Source organism: Panicum virgatum, chromosome 3N (genome assembly GCF_016808335.1).
Source record: "Panicum virgatum strain AP13 chromosome 3N, P.virgatum_v5, whole genome shotgun sequence".
In the NCBI taxonomy this organism is placed as follows: domain Eukaryota; kingdom Viridiplantae; phylum Streptophyta; class Magnoliopsida; order Poales; family Poaceae; genus Panicum; species Panicum virgatum.
The window spans coordinates 22,921,528-22,942,651 of NC_053147.1; the positions used below are offsets into that span (position 1 = coordinate 22,921,528).

A 21,124-nucleotide genomic window follows, 5' to 3' on the forward strand; every position below is an offset into this window, starting at 1 on the left:
TGTCAATTCACACGCATTAATGGTCAATTGCCATGGGAAAAAAATTACTCCGATCCTTTTACGACCTAGCAAGACGGGCAAGAGTCGTCAAGCGCCCACGTCACCTGCAGATGGAAACACACAGGGGAACAGGGAAGCTGCAGCCGGCGAGCCCTGTTCAGCGCCACCGCCAGTTTCTTCCGTGGCTCTCTCTCAGGGGCCACGGCATGCAGAAACTTTGGCTGCACCCTGCAAGTGAGGCCACGCCACGGCAGCCGCCGGTGGTGGTAAACCGGAGTAGCAATCGCTGCGAAGACGTTGCCGTGACCGTGATGCACATGGAAAAAATGCTGACGGAACGGGCGCTAGAAAAGACTCGTGTAACCTCAGCTTCAAGCCGTCGTGCTCAAGGGACGACGACGTTCCCCCTCGGTCTTACAGTGGTCCTTGGGCCATATGGTCTTTAGATTTGTTGCAACCTTAACGAACATTTTCGGACCGCATTCAATCAACACAATATTTGCCGTGGCATTTGAAATTTAACACATCATCCTTTCCTTTGTGCTATTGAATGTGTCATGGAGAACCGACGGCCTCCCTAATATATATTGGCTCGCTTGGGCGATTGTCACCTGGCAAAAACGGCTTCATATATACGATCTTACTTTATAACTATTATTAGTACTAATATTACATCGACCTAGCATCGGCATGAGGTAATAACAATGATTTTAGAAAAACATAGGTAACAGAATACCTATGATTTATAATTTAGAGGTGGTTGGAATCCATATGTTTTACTTTCCTTTCTTTCATCACATTCACGATATGTGTGTGTGTGTGCGCGCGCGCGCGCGTGTGCGTGTGCATGTGTGTGTGTGTGTGGCCATCTATGGCTTAATATTTTCTTTATTTTTAAAATTAGCTTGGTCTTTGAACACCACTAATAATTGAGAAAGGGAGGAACAAAAACTAGTATTTCGGTGAAGAAAGTATGAGAAAGACATTTGTTATTTACTAAATCAGAGTAGAAAGATAGTTGGGTTGGCATGTATGGGTAACTTAGGAAAGTTTTTCATATAGGATTTAACTGAAGTGCATGCATCAATTTCTTTGGGAATATAATCTTCTACTAAATCAGAGTCTTGCACAAAGCTACTTTATTGGAGCTATCATGGCATATCCCCCCTCCCCCCTTCATTTGACTCTTCGGACTCTACCAAATAGGGAGAAACCCGAATTAATAATGTTTAGGTGAAAAATCATGGGATGATGCAAAGACATCATGCTTTAGGTTAATTTTGTTATAATAGGCGTGGGTAGCTTATTAGAAGCTTTAGTTACAATGGTCGGTGTCGATAATTGTAGATCCAGAAAAAATTAAGTAGTACTCCCTCCGCTCCAAATTATTAGTCGTTTTGGCTTTTCTAGATATATAGATTTTGCTATGCATCTAGACATAATAATTAAAACCACTAATAATAATTTGGGTGGAGGGAGTATTGGCCATGATTTAGCTTAGCTCCCGCCTCCACCAGAAAAAAAAAATGACTTCCAATCCTGGCTTGGTTTCTAGATGTTGTCTCTGTCTGTCTAATTTTGGATGGGAGGGGGGAGCATGCCCTAATGGCCGTCCGGATTAAATTACATGATCAAGAGCAGTGGGGATTATCGTGTATCGAGTTTTTTTTTCATTCTTGTGCAATATGTATTGCAGCAAAAAGGATAAGCACCATGCAGCACATCTTTATATGTACGGAGGCACCACTGGGCATATAGGTTTGGTCTTGCGTCTAAACATGAAATGGGGCGGTGTAAGCGTAATACACATGATGAGAGTGGAAAGTATTTGGTTGATGCACATGAGTGGAGTTGCTTTCCCTTGGCAACTTTCGTCCGATATGTTCGTGTATAAAAATCGCTGCCTTTTCGATGCAGTAAAACCAACCAGAAAGTCGCTGGATTATCTCTAACATGCTGATATATTATAAGCTTATTTCAAGCAAAAAAGAATGCCATTCCAAGCAATATGTTTACATGTTCTCTGTTCCTTTTCATCCGTAAGCATACACATGCATGGGGCTTTTCAAAACCTCCAAAGGGAGTGCATGTAAGTTGAGTCAACAAACTAACAAAAAAAATTCTTAAAAAGAAAAAAATGCTATACATCACCTAGCATAGCGGTACTCTCTAGGTATCTTATTCCCCTCTTAATTGTGTGGCACCGAATTAAGCAGCTAAATTCGGGCATCAGAAACTTCTGGCCCCTTCTTAGTTCTTATCAAGTTACCATCATCACCATCGTCTACGTTAGCCAACCAGCGCCGCACACGCATGGCGCCTCCTAGTCCTAGGCCCTAGCGGGGTAGCCCCCCGGCGGAGCGGCGCGACCGCGCGTACAGCACCGCGCACAGCGCCGTGCCCAGGGCGCAGGTCGCGCCCCAGAGGAGGAAGGTGTCCCGGTAGCAGGCGGCGCCCATGCAGCGGTTGCCGCCGCGGGCGCCCCTCTGGTACAGGTACGCCGCCAGGTAGCCGAAGCAGAGCGAGCCCAGGGGGATGTTGGCGACCACCACGTTGTGGTTGACGCCGAAGTTCTTGGTGCCGAACAGCTCGTTGGTCGCCGAGGCCGCCACCGAGGTGATGGCGCCCGTGCAGGTGCCGACCACCGCCGTGCTGGCGTACAGGAACATGTCCCGCGGGTGCAGCAGCAGGAAGAAGGCACCGGACATGGGCGCCATCAGCGACGCCATGGACGCCGTCCTCGACAGGGAGTAGCCGCTCCTGCGCACGCACATTTCTTTCCTTGTCAGGACTCGGGACTAGCACAGACCGAGGCGTTGCGTGCCAGAGCGAGGAGATGAGACTATATGAGAGGTTGCGGCGCTTACTTGGCAGTATAGTAGTCCAAGAAGGCCGGAAGGAGGCGACCGAAGAAGCCGAACGAGGAGGACAGGGAGACCAGGGTGGACGCGTCGGCGAGTCCTCGGGACTCGGCGATCTGGCCTAGGTTGTTGAGGAAGACCAGCCCAAGCGTGCCGCTGAACATGTAGCTGAAAAAGTAGAGCCAGAAGTCAAGTTTCCTCAGCAGGCGGAGGCCGCCGACCTCCTCTTGACTACCCCTCTGTTGCTCGGGCTCCTGCCCCTGCTCCTCCTCCTGTTTGTCCTCCACCTCAATCTCGACCACCGACACCGACACCGCCGTCTCGGGACCGTCGGAGTCGTGGTCGTGGATCCTGTTCTCCCACTTGGTCTCCCGTATCTTGGCCATGCTCTCCCTGACCCTGAGCACCACCGGGATCAGCAGAGGCAGGGCGAGCAGCACGAAGAAGCTGACAATGTGCTCCCTGGTCGAGAGGCCGATGGACTTGGCGCCTACGCTGCCGACGATGGCGCAGGCTCCGGTGGCCAGGGTGATGACGAACATGGCGAGGAACGGCGCCTCGGTCCTCTTGCGGTCCTTGAGGTCGATCACCCGGAGGGACGGCGCCGCCACGAGCGTGACGACCATCGGGACGACGGCATTGAGGAGGAGGTACACCTTGGTGGTGGAGTACCTGGCCCTGGCCGCCCTGGGGAGGGTCTCGGCCACGGTGGTGTAGAGTTTGGCGCTGAGCCCGAGGTAGCTCGTGGCGAGGCTGACGGCGACGCGGCTGTCGGAGGGGAAGTTGTTGATGCAGAGGAGGTAGCACACGGTGTTGATCCAGCAGATGCCGTTGCCGGCGAGGGAGGTGAGCAGGAAGAGGTGCCAGTACGCGAGCCCGGGCCTCTCGAGGAAGAGGAACTGGACGCCGTAGCCGACGAGGCCGAAGGCGGCGCCGGTGAGCGCGACCACCCAGAGCGGGAGGTGCAGCGCGGCCACCCCGGCGAGCCAGCCGAAGAGCTTCCCGGCGTCGGAGGCGAAGGCGAGGAAGTTGAGCCGCACCTGGGAGATGCCCTTGACCTCCTTGAGCTGCGACGAGTAGACGGGGAAGTCGGCGTTGGGGCCGTTGATGCTCTGGAGCCAGACGCTCCCGACCAAGCTCAGCCAGTGGGCAGAGGAAGGGGACGGCATAGTGGGGGAGGATTTTTTTTTTCCCGGTGCCGCCGCTCGTTGCCGCCGCAGCTAGGGTGTGGTACTTATGCGATCGGATTCCGGCGAGTGGGGCGCCGACGACGGACGGCGCGCGATCAACGGAGCGCCAACGGCGACGGCGATGGCTGTGGCTCCGATCGATGTGGCTTTATTTGTGGCTCTCCCCTTGTCCGTAGTGCGCCGCGACATGCCGCTGCTTATATAGAGCGCTCCGGGCGTGGGCCAGGAGGGGAGGAGCAACGACTGGCCGGTAGTGGTTGCGTCGGCATGCACCTGACGTGACGGAGATGGCCGGCCGAGGTTGGCCGCGTACTACACGAGAGATGGCAGTAACACTGGCGCTAGACACACGACTCCACAGCAGGTCCGCAGGTGCGAGACCACAGCGTGGTGCTAGTGCATCGTTCAAACCGTCGCCCCGTCCGTTCGTCGTCGGTTGGAAGCTGGCATCGTTCCACCGCGGACGTGGAGCGTGGAGCGCTAAGCGTAAGCCGCCGCCGTGGAGTAGCCGCGCCGGCGCGCGCGGTTCGCGGCTCGGAACGCCTCGGAGTGGAAGCTAGCCCGATCGATGGCCGCGCGGTCAGCCGCCGGCCACGACGGCGGCCGGGGCGGGACGGTCGGCCTGGCCGATATCGTCAGCGGAGGCGACCGGCGTTCTACGACGTGCGCAACCGTACGCGGGAACGTGTCTGGCTGCGACGCCGCGGGGCATCATGTCACGTTGTCAATCCGGGGTTTAAGAGGGGGGCAGCGAGAGGCGGCCAGGCTCGTAACTGCAGGGCACATCATACCAATGCCACAAATTAACATGGGGTAGGGTTTGATGCTCCTGATGAACCCTTTCACACACACACACACACAGACACAGGCCGGGCGGTGTACGTGCGGGTAATAAGGTTTCGTATCGGTGATGTGCGTACACGTGGCGTACGTACACGTCCGGCCCTGATCGATCTCCACGTTGTGCAAAGCCAAATCAGATGTCGATCTGATGATGTGGTTGGGTACGGGCTCGGGTTCCGGGGTTGGGTTCCGTGTGCAGGTACCTTCTTGGATTACTTGTCGATCGATGATCTAGGCCATGCATCCTATCTAGCGGTCCGGTGGTCATATTCAGCTGTTGGTTCAAGAGAGACTTCCGACTTGGATTCTTGCACTCAGCTGCAGGCGGCGTCCCTGCTACGAATGGCGCAGCGTTTCGGGATGCCTGTCAGGTTACCAGTTTTAGCAATGGCCGTACAACCATATGCAGACACTTGAGAGGGTTAGGCAGGTGTCTGTACAATCATTCGTGGCTGTCAAGCTAATGAGGTATGTAGCTAGATTAATTGTTGTACTAGTACTCTACCACTACCAGTACACGTACTCATCTGCTAACCCCTGCCGTCATTTCGGCCTGAGTAGCTTGACATGATACTATTTACCTTGGAGAGGAGTTCGTAATGCTCACGTAACAAAATCAATCAGCATGCATGTGAAAATAATGGCGATGACAAGGGCCGAAACGTAAGACTTCGAGTCACGAATTCAGGCCTCGCGAAGAATATTTGCGACGATCCCCGCATGCATCTGAAAGCCTGAAAAAACAAGCAACGCAACGGAAGAGTAAATCATTGTAAAGCACGGTCACCTTACGAACGCACTAGGGAAGGGGTGGGTATCTGCCTTTCACTGACCTCTGCATGATGATGCGTCTCACTTCTCGAACCCTCTTGTTCGTCACATGACGACGTGCTTTACAATGATAACAGCTACTAGCTCACAGTCTCTTGAAGAGGGGAAGGAAAAGAAAAGGCTCCGCTCATCTTCTACGCTACTGCCAACGGATCAGATGCTCGACGCACAACAGCTAGCTCACTAGCTCGACGCAATTAGGCTCGCTCTAAAAAGGAAAAAAAAACTAAAACTGACCCCATAGCATCACAAGCATTGGCGGCGACATGAGCAGGCGACGTGCAGCAGGACGGGCCTCTGTAGCAGCAGACCAGTAGGAACGCACGGGCGAATGCGCCACGCACCACCAATCACCAAGTCCGGCCACTTCCACTCTTCCACTCAACTTTACGCGCCTCCGACTGACCAGGTCGTCAGGTGGATCGGATAAACACACACAGTTGACAGCTCTGCACTGACCAATCGCCATTAGGCCTATACGTTTTTTCGAAGATCCTCTTTTTTTTTGAATATTTTTAGAAGAAAATTTCAGGCCTCAGTGAGAGTGCGCAGCGCCGCCCGTATCTTTGTGGAGGCAAAAGGTCCAGGACGCACTGCTGATCTGCTCTGCTATGCTCTGCTCGGCTCATCAGCAGCAGGAGCAGCTCGATCCATCGCTCCCAGGGTACGTCACGCTCGCATCATCATGTACATCTAATGCCGGCGTGGACAGCGCAAGAGTACGAGGAGCCGGTACCCTGGTGTGCTAGTAGGTGCTATAGGCAAATTGCGTTCTAGTACAAGCACTCGACGCCGCACGTTCACTGGTTTCTGCAGCCCCCAGCTGCGCCGGGCGGGACACGACGGATGCAGCCGGACAGAGGGGGCCGGAGCCTGAAGGCAGAGCACTGCAGCTCCGCCGCGAAGCATCTGAGACCGAGATCGCTTTCCCCCTTCGTCTCCAACCATCCATGTCGGCCCGGCCACGGCCAGGTCGATCGAGAGTGCTCCCGCTTCCGCGTCTCCGATCCGCGTGCTCGTCTCGCTAGTGCCCGGCTGCCAGTGCGCGATCGAGCGAGCGCCCTTCCTTTCCCCGGTCGCCGTCCGCGCCCAGGGGTAAACGCGGACCCGGCTGGCTTGCCGTTGCCGTTGCCGTTGCCGGGGGGTGTACGTACGGTTACACGGACGAGCTCGGGGTCCGTGGTCGTGGGCGGGGCGCATACTCATTGCGCCCGGGACCACGGGGAGGAATCATTGCGCCCATCATCCCCTCTCCCCCGTGGCACGAAAGATATGTGCACCGGCCGGCCGGCCGGGAAGGCAGGAGCTTTCTGGCTGATGCGATTGCGTTCGCTCGGGTGCGGTGGTGCCGTCCGCCCGCCCCGCCGGGCGCCGGCACGGTGGTTGGTGTCGTCGTTTGGACACGGCGCGGGTGGGTTGGATTCCTCGCGGCGCGGTCCAGTGAAATTGCTGCGGCGGCTGGCCGGTGGTGGCGGGGAAGATGCGGCCCAGCCGTTGACGACGGGGAGCGGGCGTGGACGGGAGGGAGGGGAGAGGGAGGAGATGATATGGGCCAAGTACAGTACTAGCGCGCCCGGCCCGGAAGGAAGAAGCGGTGGACGGGTTGAAATGGGTTTAATGGATTGGGTTTTGATATGGATTGTGCTTGGGTAGATTGAAATGGGTTGTATTAGCTAATGGGGTGGGGTAGGTGGGTTCTATATAAATATGAATTGGAGTGGATTGAGGTGGGCTGAAATAGATTCTTTATGCAAAACAGTATGACTATATATAAATGTCGGTCCTGTAAGAGCCGGACCCTAAAAATAAAACCTCGCGTTCACACTATAAAATTTTATCAAAATTAACTAAAATTTGTTGTATATGACTCAGTATGACTAGGAGCTACTCTGTGCAAAGCAGCGTGGCTAGAATTACACGTGGGTCCCACATCAAGAGCCGGACCCTAGAAATAAAACCTCACGTTCACACTATAAAATTTTATCGAAATTGACTGAAATTTGTTGTAAATGACTCAGTATGACTAGAAGCTACTCTGTGCAAAGCAGCGTGGCTAGAATTACACGTGGATCCCACGTCAAGAGCCAGACCCTAGAAATAAAATCTCGCGTTCACACTATAAAATTTTATCGAACTTGACTGAAATTTATTATAAATGACTCAGTATGACTAGGAGCTACTCTGTGCAAAGCAGCGTGGCTAGAATTACACGTGGGTCCCACGTCAAAAGCCCGATTCTAAAAAAACTCGCGTTCACACTATAAAATTTTATCGAATTTGACTGAAATTTATTGTAAATGACTCAGTATGACTAGGAGCCAATCTATGCAAAGCAGCGTGGCTAGAATCGACACTATAATTTTTTTTGAGAAACAGGTTCTTATTCGGTTGTAACCATAGTTTGGCTAATAGTTTATTACATCATGAGGTGAAATGTTTGGGTTGGATTGGTTTGTGGTGGTGATGGTTTGGAGTGGTGTGGGTAATATTAATTTCTCTAATGAGAATGGGTTGGTGTGGGTTTAGTTTGGTTTTCAACCCATTTGCAGGGCTAGATGTAGTAGCAGCCCAAACTCCCAAAGGGCTACCAATATATTCAGTTGGAGTCCGTCCGAACGCCGACGGCAGCCCAGTACTAGTATAGGCCTACCAACAGCCCGTTATATTAGCACTCATTGAGTCAAATTACATCATGGAACTTACATCATCTACCAAAAAAATTCTCAAGCCAGTAGCGATTTCGATAAACTTAGACCGAAGTCCTAAAAACTATCGAAAGGGGTAAAAGTAACAGTAGTACAGTACCGTGTCAAAAAAAAACAGTAGTACAGTATGATACTGTAACAGTTAGAGTATGCAGTGTGCAGCACAAACAGCCGGGAGAAGTTCACATGAATAGAAGTGACAAATGTTTGATCTGAAAGCCTACATGCAAAAGGAGGCAGTAATATCATACACGTCGACCAAAATACAAAAAAGTGAGTCAGGCAGCAGGACCCATGCCAGGAGTGCCATCCCGCAGATTCCTTGCATGAGTCATGCATGATATCAGGTAATCTAACCCCTTGCGCCACTCGTCGTACTGCACTGAATGCTAATCCATCAGCGCCAGCGAGCTAATCTGGCATCCTGCACGTGTGCGGCCAGGGGATCGATCGCCTGTCATGGGTAATGGGTTCATGGCGTCATTTCCTTGGAAGAACAAAACAGCAAAAATGATAAACATAAAAAAATGACAAAAAAAATCCTGAGCTACCCTGCTAAGTGCTAAATGTATGCATACATGATTATCATAGACTTTGATTACATCAACTCATCAACTAATAGCAACGATCTCTCTGCGATTTCATCATCTTAGGTCTTGTTTAGATCCCAAAATTTTACAAAAAAAACTTCACATCAAATGTTTGGACATATGCATAGAGTACTAAATAAAATCTATTTGTAAAACTTTTTACACGGATGAGTCGTAAATCACGAGATGAATCTAATGAGCCTACTTATTCCATAAATTGCAATAGTGATGCTACAGTAATCATCCGCTAATTACAAATTAATTATAGATTAATTATGCTCATTAGATTCGTGTCGCGATTTACAACTCATTCATGCAAAAAGTTTTGTATTTATACTTTATTTAGTACTCCTAAATAGCAACATTCTCTTCTAAAAAATTTACACCAAAAGATCTAGGATATGGTGAACGCTGCAGGTTGGTGCTGCAACGTTATCTGACGAGTAGTTCACTGTGCCGCCACTGATTTGTGCGCCGAGCCCACACTCTGCACGCGCTGCATAATATAATGAACCTCCTCATCACTTGCGTCTCACGACGCCCGATATGGCTGCTCGCTGTCACGCTGAGATTGCCTGCCGGGACAAGCGAAGGCAAGCGCGTCGTCGTCAGCCAGTGACGAATCTAGCCTAAAAATGTTGAGATGGATCATGTCCACTTTCTTCTTCTTTCTCCTCTTCTCTTCTTCCTCCTCCTCATTGTTTCATCCAAATAATAAAGGGGGGGCTTAGGGGGTATCCATGGGTATTAGGGAGATAGGGGGGCTTAATCCCCCCTAGCCCCCATGTGGATCCGCCCCTGTCGTCAGCTCATGCGTTGGATCAGGAGAGTGACTCGGCACCACTTGTCCGATCTCCAAGCGAGCTCAGCCAAAGAGATGATAGGTGATTGAAGACATGGATGAGTACTCTACCAGCAGATGAGAACACGAAGGCAGAAGAGCTCATCGACATCGCTTCACAACGCAGGCTTGCGCTCAGCTTAGTGCACTAAAATAAGGCTGGTGCTACAGGAAAAAAATCGTCGTTTGCTGAAGGCTCGTGCTGTAGATAAGGGCTAACAACCTGAGCTGATCTGTCAGTAGGTGAAGCAAGCGAAGAGAGAGATGCAGTGCAGAAACAGGATAGAAAGGTTCAGTTTCGTATCCTTTCCAAGTGATGGTTAGCGTGCAACCTAGACTAATTTCAGTGTATAGTTATTATGTTATTAAGTGTGATGTGCAGCTCCTCCTAATTTCATAAATTTGAAAGCCCATTAGCTTATTTGTTATGCAAAATAAGTTCTATACAAGTTGCATGCTGAAATTGGGGGTTGTTTGTAATATTCTGGAGCTCCGAGAGCTATTCTGAAAAGCTACATCAGAACTCGGGGATGGACTGTTCTATTTTTATCTTTGGGAGAGTGCTAGGAGTTAGGGAGAGAGAAGAAGAGCTTTAGATCCACCAGATCTATGCAATAGAAGGTGAAGTCCGTAGGGGATTTGGAGCCTCCCCATCGTTGTTGGCTCTCACCTCTTGATGTATCCCTTGTCCCCCCCCCCAAGGGGTTTTCCACATAAATCTTGGTGTGTACTCTCGATTAGGTATTTCCTTTTTACCATATATGTTGGTTAAGTCACCCCATCTTACTTGCTATTATCCATATCCCAAGTGGTTGCTTGTATAGATAAGTTGGTACTAGAGGCATATGTGTGCCCTTTGGTATGTTGACATAAGATGATAGGGTTGATGCCTTAGTGAGCTAGTTGCTGCAAGTATATTGTTATCGAATCACTGGACAACTTGTGGTTTGGTGATTTGAAGCATAGGTGTTGTTTTTATTCATGCACACAAGATGTTCGGTGAAATATTTGTGAGAAGTTAGTTTGCTAATTTTGATTATTCTGCTGTTCCATTACTATCACATTAAGACTGAGATTTGATAATTATTAGGTCAGGCCGGGTTTGTCCCGCATGCACGTTATTAGGTGTGCCATTGGGGGACCTCAAGTGGCATGAGATGGGCCAATGCAATAAGATAATTGGCCAATAGATGATTCTAGAAAGGATCATATATATTCTTTCTTTCTTTAATTGTTTTTTGAAAAAGGAATAGCACGCTGAGACTGAGAGTCACCGCTAACTCACTGCGAGCTGATGAATCTGCATGCCGTGCATTAGCTTTGTAAATTTTTGGTTTGCCACTAAAACCCGAGCAAACATGGAAGACGATGGTGAGAAGTAGACGTGTTCCACCCCCGTCCCACGAGAGACTTGAGAGATGCTTCATGGTCGTGGGCCAGGACTGCTCCCGGAGTCCCCCAGCAACGAGCCTCCCCTGCATGCGAGTCGCGACAGAGGCTCGCCGCTCACAACTAGCTCGCCGGTTTCGCTCGGCGGCTCAGGCAGCGCCGATCGTCCAGACGTCCACGCCTGCATCAGCAGACCCGTGCGCGAACAGCTTGTACCCCCCCCCCCCCGGTCGTCCATGGCACGAATGTGGGCCCCGTCGACGCTGGTGAAACGCACCTTTATTACGGCTTTACCTACCACTCTACCAGCGAGGAAAACCTCGGATTCGCCGGTATGAACTGAAGCGTCGTACGTCTCCTGTCGAGCTCAGCAGCCGCTTGAATCGGGACCAACCTTTTTTTGGATGTGCCCAAACAGCTTCCGTTTGATGATAGGGGTCGCCGTTGCCGGTTCCGATCGGTTTGGTATGCTTCCGGTGCCGGGCAAGAGTTGTTGCGCCGGACGCCGTCTCTTGCTTCTTTTGGTTGCTGAATTCGTGTGTGTGAGTTTGAAACGGCGGGGTGTGTGTGGTTCCACTGCCATTCTTGTAGAAATTCAGTCCAAATCCAAGTATCCAACACAAACTGTTGAACGCAGGATCCATGATCTTGAGCAGGGTGCAAATCGTCCGCGCCTGGCTCGGGCGCGTCTCGTTCTCGCGCGGAGGGGCAGACTGGTCAATTTACCCGCAGTCGTCGTCCTCCTCCTCCCACCTGACTCGTACGTCCCACCTGCAGAAGTGCAGAACCCATCTGGGCCGTCTATTTATAGACGTCGGTCGCCGTGGCCTCCGCCAGCATTAACCAGCAGCTCGCAGCCTCGCACACGCACACACGCGCCGCGGCCGCTCCGTGAGGCCGCCCCCCCGCCCGCCCGCGCAGCGCGAGAGAGAACCGCCGGGCATGCAGCGCCTCGCCTCCTCCCGGAGGCTCCTCGGGGCCGCGCTCGCCCCCGCCAGGGCCAACTCCAGCCTCTCCGCGGCCGTCGCCGCGGCGCCCGCGGTGGAGAATGGCGCCGCCGCGTCCCCGAAGATGCCGGGCTTCGACTACACGCCGCCGCCCTACGACGGCCCGCGGGCCGAGGAGATCTTCCGGAAGCGGGCCGAGTTCCTCAGCCCGTCCCTCTTCCACTTCTACGACCGCCCCGTACGTTCGCCACTCCCCCTCACCATCGCCACTCCAGTTTTGTGGGAAGGAACCAGATTGAATGATTGATTGATAGTATAGGGGTAAAACAAGAGAAACCATTTTGTGATAGACTTCACGATTCCCGTAAAATTCCTGGAAACTGGCATCGATCGGGCAAAGTGTAGTATCAGTTAAAAGTGAACTGCCGAACTGCAACATTTTTGGGAATTACTGCACTTTACTTCCAATTCTTCAACAGCCATTAAAATTCTGCGCCAGGCATATGAAACTGTAATTTCCTAAGTTTTCTACTTTTCTGATTGATTATCTCTTGCTGATCGATTTTATTATTTATATGTTTGTTTGTTTGTTTTATAGGAAAAAATGTCGTCTTCTTGGTAGTCCTTTCACACAGAAGTGTTCTTTGTCGCTTTCCGATAGGTTTGGTAGGAATGCCCCTATCCCATGTGCTCTGTTCTTATCTCATGTCATGTACGATCTGATAATAATTCAGCGAGATCTGTCCCAAGGTATCCTTCAGAATCCCCCAGGACGCCAGCAGCCACAAATTCTGAATTGTTTGTTAAAAACAAATTCTGCATCGCTGGCAGTACCACTCAAGAAACTGGTTGATAGCACTGTCGCTGGAGGACAGTATGTTTTCTCTCCGTTGTACTAGTAGATCCTTTTTCCAAGTGCAGATGCCAGATGGGTTGAGAAGCCGTAGGTGACCTTTGTATAGGATTTTCCTGGGTTATTGCAATGGCATAGGTAGGTATTCTTCTGGTTTGTGAAAATAGAGGGCTGCCAAGTTTGGCCTGCAAACTTGTAATGAAGAAAAATCTGGTTTTTATAGGCCCCTACCGAATAGTTTGCACAACTATGCTTTGGATTTCTTAGATCTCAAACATATGTAGCTTTGCAACTTTTTTCTCTGTTTCTAGTAGACAGAGGTCAAGATCAATGTCAAGATTGGATTCCTGTAGATAGTACCAAACGGTGTACCTAACCTGCTGACTCCGGTTCCATTGGAGCTCATGTGCAGAACTCAGAGAAGCACGTGTCCCACATCAAATTTTAAAAGGGATACTTATCTATTTGATAAAGTTGGCGCAAAGGAAAATATTAACAATCAGCAAAGTTAACCACTGCATGTTGTCATTCTGTCAATATGTGAGACCATCTGGGTGCTTCTTGTAAGATTTGATATAAAACCTGATGAAGTATATTAGTTTTCCAATAAACCAATACAAGCTAAAGTATGTCAGTGCCACATCATTATTGCAGTTGAACATAGTTGATGGAAAGATGCAGTACCTATTTGATGAGGATGGTCGTCGTTACCTGGATGCTTTTGGTGGCATTGCAACAGTTTGCTGTGGCCACTGCCATCCTGATGTGGTTGAAGCCATAGTAAACCAGGCAAAGAGGATCCAACACTCCACAGTTCTGTATCTCAATCATGCCATTGCGGATTTTGCAGAGTCATTGGCATCCAAAATGCCTGGGGATTTGAAGGTAAAGAAACTCCAAATATTCCTGTATCTAAAGTTACTATGGAATGAATATGCTCTTTTAGATGATTGAGACTCACGGAAATTGCTGTTGTTCTTTTCAGATAGTTTTCTTCACAAATTCAGGCACGGAGGCGAATGAGCTCGCACTGATGATTGCACGTCTTTACACTGGTTGCAATGACATTATCTCCCTTAGGAATGGATACCATGGGAATGCTGCTGGAACAATGGGTGCTACCGCTCAATCCAATTGGAAATTCAACGTTGTTCAGGTAGGCACCCCCTTCTGTTTTCATTACTGTAATAAGGTGAACTGCACAGTATTTTCACCTAGAACACCGTATGCAAAATAATGGCGTCCTGTATCTATACTTGCATTGGTCCCTTGTTATTTGCATCACTGTAATTTAAAATCTCCATTTAGTGTTTTGTTTTGTGGCAAAACACCATGATGATTGCTAATTTATAATGTGTCCAGACCGGAGTACACCATGCGCTTAACCCAGACCCCTACAGAGGTGCTTTTGGCTCTGATGGGGAGAAATATGCCAGAGATGTTCAGGAAATCATTGAATTTGGGACTACAGGGAGAGTTGCTGGTTTCATTTCAGAAGCCATACAGGTATGCTAATATCAAAACATCATCCGAGCATCTTCACTATTTTAAGGCGTTCCAATGAGAAGTGTTTTTCTTCCCTGAACACAACATAATTTTTTTCCCAAGGGGGTTGGTGGAATAGTGGAATTGGCACCAGGATACTTGCCAGCGGCATATGATATAGTAAGGAAAGCCGGTGGTCTCTGCATTGCTGACGAAGTTCAGGCGGGTGTCGCACGAACTGGAAGCCACTTCTGGGGATTTGAAGGCCACGGTGTTATCCCAGACATAGTTACCATGGCAAAGGTAAAGCTTGAAAACTCTCCATGATGAGGCTTCATGCATAACTGCATTCCATGATGTGATCGTGTTGTCAAAATGCACCTCCAGTTTATCAAGCCATTGGCTGACATTTTCCAGTTGTTGACCTTCAGGGTATCGGGAACGGCATACCGATAGGAGCCGTTGTGACAACACCGGAGATTGCTCAGGTGTTGACCCGTAGAAGCTACTTCAACACCTTCGGTGGTAACCCCGTCAGCACTGCAGGCGGTCATGCGGTTCTCAAAGTGCTGGAGAAGGAGAAGCTCCAGGAGAATGCATTTGTTGTAGGCTCCTATCTGAAGGAACAACTTAACAAGCTGAAAGAGAAGCATGACAGTAAGTAGGCAAATGAAAATGAAGCAATAAATCAGGCCGTCGTTACTCGCTACTTACATTTTACCTGTCTGTTGTGCAGTCATCGGTGACGTTAGGGGGAAAGGCTTCCTTCTTGGAGTTGAGTTGGTGACAGATCGTGAAAAGAAAACGCCAGCCAAAGCTGAGATCTCACATGTCATGAACCACATGAAAGGTAAATGCGTTCGGCTTTGACAACCTCTTCCAGGTTTGCAGATAGATGCAGAACTGTCTCTGATCTGAGAGCTTTCTTCTACAGATATGGGGGTGTTGGTTGGGAAGGGTGGTTTCTACGGGAACGTGTTCAGGATAACACCGCCGTTGTGCTTCACTAAAGAGGACTCTGGTAAGGCCTGCTTCTCTTCCTTTGTTGATCTTTGATCCGCAACTCTACCGTGGAAATAACGTAGAAATTCGTGCTGCAGACTTCTTCATTGATGTGATGGACATCGCGCTCTCGAAGCTGTGAGGCAGGCTACGCGAAGCTGATGCCATGTACATCTGTTGATCCGTGAATAATAGGAGATTTGCGAGACAGCACCTCGTTGTTTCGTAATCCGTGCTCGCCAGCTTCAGCTTCGTCCAGTCTGCTGTTCCTCCTTATCAAGTCGTTTAACAACTCCCTTGTTTGAGATCAATAATAAGTTCTTTTCTATGTTATATGAGCCCTGTATTTCTGTTATTCAGAAACAAACCCCTGTGGCCCTGTCACTATTAGGAGATGCAGAGATACGGCTTTACATATGCAGTGCCAATGCTTTGGCTAAACATAACGTGCAATTCAAAAGAAAAAGATCGCGTATTAAATGAATGCATACAAATGCTGAGCACATGGGGAAAGGAGAACAGACTCCAGAGACGAGAAACAGGCAATGGTTATGGATATCAACAAGCCATCACGATTCATGAGAATGTCATTGATCATCAGTAGCAATGACGCTCTACCATCTCTAGTAAAAATACGCACGCCGCAACCACGAAATTTACCAAAGTAACCAATACTAACTGACTGGCCGATACAGTGATTTACATCAAGCCAAACGACAGTAGCGACTAATCAATATGATCATCTCAAATTTGAACTGCGGAGGCCTATTTATTTCTACCTATCATAGGCTGGCCACCACCCTTAGGACTTGGCATGCTGGTCGACCTATTGATCTTGCTTCCTGCGCCAAAACTCTTCACGTCGATCAAATCACCAAACAAATTGTCTGGCATGTAATACGGTCTGGCTGCTGTCGCTGGAGTTTCTTTTGGCCGTTGATTCCCATTCATCCGAGCATCTGATGCCATGCTTGGACCATTGTATGTTTGAGAAACAAAAGAGTTGTAACTATGCATCGGCTTGGGGTTTGGAGACGGAACATGTTGCATTGGCGGAGCAGCATACGGCTTCGACGGAGCTGGATAGGTAGCTGCAGGGGAAACAGAAGCAACGGGAGGGTTTGGCATTTGGTATGTCGCAGGCTGGAAAGGATTGGTTGAGTTGGCATTTGCAGGCATAACCCATGGTGGTGCTGGATAGCTGGACACATATTGCTGGGGTTGAGTCTGATATGCTCCTGGCTGAGAGACTGGTCCAGTTTGGGCCCAAGGTGCAACATAGTTGTTGTATGGAAGATATCCCTGGGTTGTTGGAATAGCCTGGTTATTGGCAGGATAATTTGCCCCATTTGCCACAGCAGGCTGATAGTTTGACGGTACTTCTGGTCCATTTGATGAGACACTCGGTTGAGCCCCATTTTGGCTCTGTGTTGAAGAATCCGTAGATGGTTCAGGAGGACTGTACAAGGTGAGGCTGAGAAGGTCAATCATATCCTGCTCTTTGGTCCTTGTGCTACTGACAGAAGTTGAATCAACAGGAACCAGTGCATTGCTTGCAACCGAAGAGACTTCAGAAAGTGCTGGATCAACAGCTATAAGGGCCTGATCACCAGCACTGGACGATGCCTCATCACTGCTTATCACAGATTTGTTTTTTCTGCACATACATAAAAACGAAAATTAAAGGCTAGTTCTGTTGCAAAAAAAAAAATCAGGAAAGTATAGGTGTGTGTAGCCCTCTACAGGCCACTAAGTACCTTCTTGCGATCTGAGCAAACTCATCCTCTTCATCCTCTTCAACTTGAACCTTATTATCATGTGGAATTGCTGGTGTAGATGGCTGTTGGTTTTGATCCTCTGTGCGTAACTCTTCTCTACTTGGTGTTTCAACCGGTAATGGTGAACCAGAAGCAATAGCATCATGTTTTGCAAGTACACTCTGTAAGCCATCATTAATTTCTAGGCCTTGCTTTAGCAGTTCCTCATCCCTGAATTGGAACCACGATAAATTTTTCACATGTTATTTTTAAGATACACTACATGTCTACACCACCATGCAATAGTAGACGTTATCAATTGCAAAAATGAGAATCATGCTTTAGCTTATCCAATACATTAAGAACAAGGAAATGTAGCTCTGTATATTCTGAGAGTTATAGACATACCCTGTGGAACTGACAAATTGCATGAGCTTTTGTTGATTTGAACGACATTGATTTACAAGATCTGTAATAATCTCATCTTTAACTGCCATGCGATCAGCGGGGTTCAAAGCATTCACCATATCACGCAGCAGTTCTGTTGCATTTCTAATATTATTCAAGCCCTCGAAACTGAACAGCAAAATAGAAAAGAAAAAGGTTATTGTCATAAAAAGTAGTAATAAAAGAAAAGGCTGCACTCCAAATAAACCAATGCTACAGAAGATTGTACCTCAATGTTTCAACATCGGATGTCATTCTCTCATTTGAACTTCCAGAAGGATATCTAGGTGAACCATATGCTTGATGTATTGCGGGTGGAGTAAATATTGGAGGAGCATCCACAGGACGTCGTGGGAACATTACTCCTGACCTCTGTATTCACCACAAGAAAATACGATTAGTGCTGGTACTATAGTTCCCTAAAATGTGAAAAATAAATAAAATCACTGGTGCACATGTTGAATTTCTTCCAAGCCATGTTTTAATAACAAATTAATTCAATCAACATGGTGTAGTTCAGGGTTTAATATTTGACGGAGTGGGGGGAGGGGGGGGATGAGACCGAATAGGATAGTTGAATGTTTAGACGCATACCTTGAGTTCAATGTATGACCAGTAATACTGCGGATATTTGCCTCCAGGTCCACCAAATGCCTCTTGCCATGAATCTAAAAGTAATAATGCCTTATCCCTCACTTGCATATCATGCTGAAATGATTGTAGAAAATAACTAAATAAATATTCTCAGAAATTTAGCATCGTGTTTCTCCATTGTTAAAGGAAGAAAATACAAATGAATTAATCAAAGACTACAGAAGATTGACAAAGTACGAGAGGCTTAGTGTCAATACTATGATCTTGAGAGACACAAACTGCAATTTATATCAGTTCGCGTAGCATCAGTCAAAAGGTTACTTGAAAGAAAAATTATGGTTCAACAAAAACACAAATTGAATAAGTGATACATGGAGGATCACTAGTAAAAAGGATACATATAACATTACTGAACCCATTAGAAATTGAGGAAAATGTGACTTGAAATGGCCAAACTGATTTTTGTTACTGTAAAGACTGGTCAACCAAAAACAGTAGGATACAGAACTTAAGTAGCTCTCCTGTTCATTATTTCATTATTAACAAACACAGAAGCAGGCAATGGGTAACATTTGAGGCCTATTTGAAGATTGATGCTTGTTTAGAGTACAAAGTAAAATGCAGATGAGTGCTTCCATGCTCAAACAAAATTTGAAAAATTATCAAACAAATACGATGGTAGAAACCAAGCAAAAGAACTGCTACCCTATACCCAATAAAGTTAAAATTTGCAAACAAATGATCTTTATAATGACCATACCTTCACAAAGTACTAAATATATCCTGAAAGTTTATCTATATTACATAAATATCTAAAACTTCGAAAATTGATAAATATCCTCCATCATCCAACTATTATTACTTCTCTTCGCGAACTTAAAGAAACATGTGAATAGTGATAATTGGAGAAGGGATGAGGAAAGTACCCTCTTCTGGACAATTTTAACCATCTCCTGTAAAATATGTTGATCAACAACTTCAAAATGAACATTTTCACCACAGTTCTTCATCATTGTCTCCAACAACTGCAAAAATCAGCAAGCAGTGTAAATAAATAAAAGTATTTAAAGCGCAACAAATATTTGTATTTCCATATCAAATATTATAGAAACAATATTGATCATGACATTGATGATAGTGCATACCGTCAAAGTTAGGAATTGAACTTTTGGGTCCTTATGCTGCAATCGCTTCTTCACTGCTTTTACCACATCCTTGGTTTGCCTGATCCAGAGTGATAATATATTAGTGCTCAGCAAGGAATATGATGAATACAGTTGGTATGTTAATCTGTGTATGTCTCGAAATTGTAAACTTTAAACAAAATAGTATAGCTTAAAGTGCAGATTTTGTAGCAATTGCGAGTAAATGTCTGGCTACACAACCGATACCTAACTGAATAGAATTCCAAATGCATTTGTTATCATGAACACCAACTACAAACAAATTGTGATCAAAAGTTGCAAAGAGCACTGCTGTGCTGCCAAGGTACCAGAATCAGAGCAAAGGTTTCGAAGGGCGACACCATGGAGTAAAGGCCATCATATTCCTTGACACTAATCAAAACTACCATCTATTGCTGAAAAGGAAAGCAAGCACTTGCACTTCCCACTAAAAACTACTGTGCATCATCACGAGACCCCTTGTAGCTAAGGCCCCTCTGCAATTGGCAACATAGGTACAAGATCACCGTTTACAGAAATTCTGTGACTATTGATAGATACATAACGGTGGATGCAGACAGGACTCCACCTGACCTCAAGTTACAGTTCTCAGCTCACCATCAGTTTAAAGCTTTTTTTCAATATGCTACGTATGATAAAGTTGACAACTTGACATGAAAGAAAGAAAGAGAAACAAAGCAACCAAAAGCTATAGACCGGAAATTTCCTAGAAATCATCTTGCTGAAATTGAACTATGCAGTATCAACCCCCAAATCGCTCCAAATTTCTAACTAAAAACCCGCTCAAGCGATCGGGTCAACGGTCCCAGACCAAAACCCCAAAGCTGCAGAGCAGGGCGAAGCAACCCAATTTGCAAGACCAGCCGCCGTTTTTCCCCCGCACGAGCAAAACCCCCCAATCCCCCTTCGTAATTCTAATTGCCCACACAAGCATCGAAGCAACCACGCCGCAGGCGTGAAAGGCAGCAAGCAAGCGGGAGGGGAGCGAGGGAAGGAGGACGGCGATCGCTCACCAGCGGTCGGCGTTGAGCGTGTCGCAGATTTCGAGGTTGACGGCCCAGTCGGGGCCCTGCAGCAGGTGGCTCGTGGCCTTGTCCACCCGCGACGCCGCCGGCAGCCGCGCCGGCGGCGGGCCCGTGGCCACCGGGTACATCACCCCTCCCTAGCTCCTTAGCCGCGCCTCTCGCCGCGGCGCAAGGCAAGGCAAGGCTGCCTCCCAATTCCGGCGAGCGGCGGGTCGGGGCTCGGGAAGGAGTCGTACGCCGGTACGGCGCTCTAGAAATTCCTCGTCAATCGGCAGGCGAAGAGGAACGGAGCGAGAGGAGGAAGGCTGGTGGACTTGGGAACCGGAGGAAGGGAGAAAAAGAAAGAGAGCGCGAGGGGGCCGGTGGGGCGTGGGCACACAAGACTCGTCGACGCGCGTGGATGACGCGTGGGTCCCGGGCCCGCGTGGCAGCGAGGAGGCCGTGGTGGGTTGCGGAATGGAAAGTAGTTATAAAAGGTGGAGCCCGGACATGATTTGGGTTTAAGCGGTTTGGGTCCAGGGGTTTATCCGTTGACGGCTGGGCCGTAAGTACTTGCGTCGCATTTGGTTCCTCCGGGATT

At 48.3% G+C, this 21,124-nt stretch overlaps 3 protein-coding genes across 5 annotated transcripts; 1 reads left to right on the top strand and 2 right to left on the bottom strand.

Annotated features, from left to right (window-relative positions):
* Positions 1-1,972: 1,972 nt before the first annotated feature.
* Positions 1,973-4,210, bottom strand: LOC120665166 (protein NUCLEAR FUSION DEFECTIVE 4-like). Its single transcript, XM_039944625.1, has 2 exons — positions 2,868-4,210; positions 1,973-2,760 (listed from the first exon to the last, which is right to left on the bottom strand). The coding sequence occupies exons 1-2, from the start codon at positions 4,028-4,030 to the stop codon at positions 2,337-2,339; spliced, it is 1,587 nt and encodes a 528-aa protein (XP_039800559.1). The 5' UTR covers positions 4,031-4,210; the 3' UTR covers positions 1,973-2,336.
* Positions 4,211-12,085: 7,875 nt separating this feature from the next.
* Positions 12,086-15,997, top strand: LOC120665169 (alanine--glyoxylate aminotransferase 2 homolog 3, mitochondrial-like). 3 transcript variants are annotated; one of them, XM_039944628.1, is made up of 10 exons: positions 12,092-12,435; positions 12,796-13,188; positions 13,705-13,935; positions 14,036-14,206; positions 14,413-14,556; positions 14,659-14,838; positions 14,967-15,192; positions 15,272-15,385; positions 15,470-15,556; positions 15,636-15,954. In XM_039944628.1, the coding sequence occupies exons 3-10, from the start codon at positions 13,726-13,728 to the stop codon at positions 15,677-15,679; spliced, it is 1,176 nt and encodes a 391-aa protein (XP_039800562.1). In that variant the 5' UTR covers positions 12,092-12,435; positions 12,796-13,188; positions 13,705-13,725; the 3' UTR covers positions 15,680-15,954. The 3 variants fall into 3 exon arrangements, with proteins under 3 accessions (XP_039800561.1, XP_039800564.1, XP_039800562.1); XM_039944627.1 differs by lacking the exon at positions 12,796-13,188 and having other exon boundaries at positions 12,086-12,435; positions 15,636-15,997; XM_039944630.1 differs by having other exon boundaries at positions 12,086-12,435; positions 12,796-13,935.
* Positions 15,998-16,067: 70 nt separating this feature from the next.
* On the bottom strand, positions 16,068-20,894 carry LOC120665168 (TOM1-like protein 7). The gene is made up of 8 exons (XM_039944626.1): positions 20,533-20,894; positions 19,481-19,559; positions 19,262-19,360; positions 18,336-18,449; positions 17,971-18,113; positions 17,703-17,870; positions 17,295-17,525; positions 16,068-17,194 (listed from the first exon to the last, which is right to left on the bottom strand). The coding sequence occupies exons 1-8, from the start codon at positions 20,670-20,672 to the stop codon at positions 16,303-16,305; spliced, it is 1,866 nt and encodes a 621-aa protein (XP_039800560.1). The 5' UTR covers positions 20,673-20,894; the 3' UTR covers positions 16,068-16,302.
* Positions 20,895-21,124: the final 230 nt, after the last annotated feature.